The 3869-nt window shown below is 30.0% G+C and overlaps 2 protein-coding genes across 2 annotated transcripts; one reads left to right on the forward strand and one right to left on the reverse strand.

Annotated features, from left to right (window-relative positions):
* Positions 1-1198: 1198 nt before the first annotated feature.
* LOC136086524 (uncharacterized) lies at positions 1199-2916 on the forward strand. Its single transcript, XM_065808792.1, has 3 exons — positions 1199-1469; positions 1559-1669; positions 1892-2916. Exons 1-3 carry the CDS (start codon positions 1227-1229, stop codon positions 2090-2092), a joined length of 555 nt encoding a protein of 184 aa, XP_065664864.1. The 5' UTR covers positions 1199-1226; the 3' UTR covers positions 2093-2916.
* A 352-nt stretch (positions 2917-3268) lies between these two features.
* On the reverse strand, positions 3269-3583 carry LOC136086192 (uncharacterized). The gene has a single exon (XM_065808473.1). It carries the CDS (start codon positions 3581-3583, stop codon positions 3269-3271), a length of 315 nt encoding a protein of 104 aa, XP_065664545.1.
* Between the last annotated feature and the right edge of the window lie 286 nt (positions 3584-3869).

Genomic DNA, 3869 nt, shown 5'->3' on the forward strand with positions numbered 1-3869 from the left:
ATAATATATTAATTTTCAATATATTTTACTAATATACCATGATTTATAATTAAATTTAAATCGATACATTATATTGTTTGGTATAATGTCATTTGATACTGTTTATTGGTATTATTTAACAATATTTTAAATGGTTTATTATTATTATTTAATATTATTTTTATATTAAATAATATATTCTGTATTATTCACTAAACTTTATTTTTATACAATCACAACGTTTATAAGCATATGCAAACTCAGAGTTTGTTGAAAAATAAGCATATTCTTGAACCATTTAAATAATTAACAAAAATCAAATTGAAATTTAAACTATATGCTTTTTTTAATTTAACCATTTAAATCAACAAAATAAAACTTGTACATTTTTATGCTTTACAAAGCAACAACTTCATGAATTTCTAATTTAAAAATAGCTTAAGGTTTGACTTATTTTCTATTTGAGAGTTAGAAGATATTAATAACAGGAATTTTTTTGGCTAAAAGAAAACGCCATATATTTTTTTACGAAGATGAAAATGATGCCTTGTGTTACATAAAACAACACGAACTAGAACACACTGTTCGCTTTGTAGCTTGGTTTTTACCCAAGGGATTTGGTAACACAGGTTTGAACCTTTTTTGGCTTATTTAATATCAACTTTATATGCAAATGTTTGAATTGTCAGAAAATATTTAATACAAACTTTTGAAAATCAGTGAAAATAGTTGGAAAGGTAAATGAAATACATTATAAATTGAAAAAAAAAATTGTCACACTTTCTCAGCCTTAAACTAATGTCTTTATTACAATTAAGTTAAAATTATTTCGCAGTTATTATTCTTGCTTCTCCTTAGGTAAGGAATTTTTGTACTTTTTTTAAATCCAATTTAACAGCTTGTTTTTTAAAAATTAAATAGTTCATGGCAGACGCCAGACTTCAACCTCAGACTTCAAACATCTTTCTCAAATTTTCTATAAACCTGAATTACTTTCTTTAATGTAAAAAATTTGATGTAAATGTAAACAGTGGCTTCAAAATATAATATTCCAATACATGTTAGTAAAAGTTATACTATAAGCTACTGCTCTATATTGAACATATAAATATTGTTAATATTTAAATGTCATTGTATTGTCATACTTTATTTCAATTTTTTTGTATATGGTTCTTTGTAAAATGGTTCTACTTTACTAGAATTTGTAAGTGAATGTTTGAGTTATAAAGTGTTAGCTGTATAATCCAATGTTTCTCATTGAAGTTTGGTTAGCTTATTATTTCATTTTTTGTATAAATGCTTTCAGTGTAAAGCAGATCATGTCACATTTAGATATACATAGTGAAAATCACAAAGTTTTATGGGAAAATGAAGGATCTTATGCAGATGTGCCTTTCATGGTTTTAGCACAGAAGGTTTTGAATTGTTCACATGGAACAGATCGCAATAATGCAAGAAAGAAAACATACAAGGATAAAACAAAAGCAAAGGTAAACTCCATTGTTTATAACAAGAATTCCAAATTATAGTTTTAATAAAAAATGTTTACCTTACTAAAGTATTGCTTGAATAATTTTAGAAAACTGAACACTCTTGTCAAAAAAGTTATTTTAGTGTGCAAGACACAAAGAAATTCCAATGCCCAGCACAAGTTTCTATGAAGGAAATTATATATTTCAAAGATTATAAGGTTATTTCTAAACAATTTACTCTAATTAATAGAAATTTTTACTACTGTAAGCATGAAACAAGTATTACTTTTAAGTAATATTTATTCTATTTCATTTGTGCATTTATACATCCATGTAAATAGTTCTAAAAAAATCTATGACTTTTAGAACTGTTACCTAATGAGCTATATATTTAGAGCCACTTATTACATCTTTTTTATATATCCTCTCTTAATTAAAAGCTTACAGAACCCACAGAATGGAAAAAGAGAAGAACCTCCTTGAAAATAAGAAATTTGTTAAAAGTAAAAGGTGATATTGGTATGACTGAGAAGAAAATTATGCTTATTGTAGATGACATTTCAGAACATAGAAACCATGCGGTTGGAGAAGCAAGTTATTTTTATTTTTTAATATATTTATGTTGTGTTATGGTGGATTAAAATAACTAAATAAGTAAGTTTAGGATTGCGATGTTTTTTAGCTAAATGACAAAATATGTATTTGTTATTCTTTTTTATTTAGTTTGCTGGTATTTCACAGGAAATAGATCCTAGGTTATCTAAAAAAAATATAAGTTATGCTAATGAAATCAAAAATGTTCAAGAAATGAGGTGTCTATTAAAATTTTTTGTAAGAAATGACCTCTTCCATAAAAGTGATATGCCTGATATAAATAATAGACGATTTTTTCTAAGCAACAACATTACTCGGTGCATATGGTTGCAGCACGAAAAAAATTACAACTTTCTTTAATTGATCAGGAATGCCTTCTTGATAAAATAAAAACATGGCAAAAAGATGATTCATCTGCAAATATTTTTTTTCGCCCTAAAAACAACTTTCAAAAGAGTGATGCATTAGAGGAAATAATTCAAAATGAAATTAATAATGAAGATAGTAATGAAACAGATGAAGACCTAAAGTTTACTAAAAATGACTCTGAAAACTCACTTTTATTTGTTTATCAATTAGAATGGCAATGTAAACTTGTGCGCCGATATGAAAACGAAATGCAATTATTAGATGCAACATATAAAACAACCAGATATGTTTTACCTGTTTTCTTTTTAGTAGTCAAAACAAATGTTGACTACCAAGTAGTTGGGTGTTTTATCACTGAGAACGAAACAAAACGAGCAATCTGTGAAGCTTTGCGTGTTTTCAAAAAAATGAATTTGAAACTTTCTCCTTCCTTTTGTATGACCGATTACTGTAATGAGAAAATTGATGCTTTAGAAGAAATCTTTCCTGGTAAGTTTTTTGAACTGTTGGTAAGTTGTTTGAACCTCCTGGTCTTGTGCTGGTCTAGTTACACATACCAATGCTGGTATCAAAACTTCCTGGGCTTGTGCTGGTAATGTCCCTGATGTAGGTGGTGAAGATAGCATGGTCTCGCGGTCTCCTGCTTGAGAAGCGAATGATGGCGCATAATCCTGAGGTTTAAAAACATCTCGTGAGCATGGCCAAATTCCACACGATACAAAACCATTAATTGCTGTTGACATGGTAGCAGCCTTTGCATATGCCAGATGAAAAAGATTGGCCACCTAATATGAACTCACTGAACGTCCTGGATTTAGTCTCAGCCATTTTTCCACCTCCTGGTCGTAGTAGACTTAAAGGGGCTTAAAAAAAGCTTTATCCAGAGGCTGCAGTTTGTGTGTTGTGTGAGGTGGAAGTGACAATATTATGACATTGTTGTCAATGGCAAGCTGAATGGCCTCAAGATTTTTAGTATGGAATTTGTGGCCATCTAAAATAAGTAAAACCTTATCATCTTTTGTTGGCTTCACATGACTGATGAACATTCTCATCCACTGTACGAAAAGTTCAGAATTTGTCCATCCTGAATTAGAACATGTTACAATGCTGCCTTCTGGTGCACCATCTCCCAGTTCATCAGGAACCCGTTTTCTTTTAAATATAATCATTGGTGGAACTTAATGTGTTCCACGAACATTTACGCAACAGACAACTGTTGTGTTAACACCCCTTTCTGCACTGGCTATGCTACCTATCTGTTTTTTGCCTTTTAGGCCAAGCACGCGCTGGCATTTCTTTTGCACGGTTGAAATACCAGATTCATCAATATTGTAAATGTTATTGGCCTTGAGGCAATGATCTTTTATTAAATTTTCTAGTAAGTTAAAAAACCTGTCAACATCCCCCAGGTTGAAGCCGCTGGCTCGCGACATGGAAGTAGCTTCTGGTTGGCGG

This window comes from Hydra vulgaris, chromosome 10, assembly GCF_038396675.1.
Source record: "Hydra vulgaris chromosome 10, alternate assembly HydraT2T_AEP".
Lineage (NCBI taxonomy): Eukaryota > Metazoa > Cnidaria > Hydrozoa > Anthoathecata > Hydridae > Hydra > Hydra vulgaris.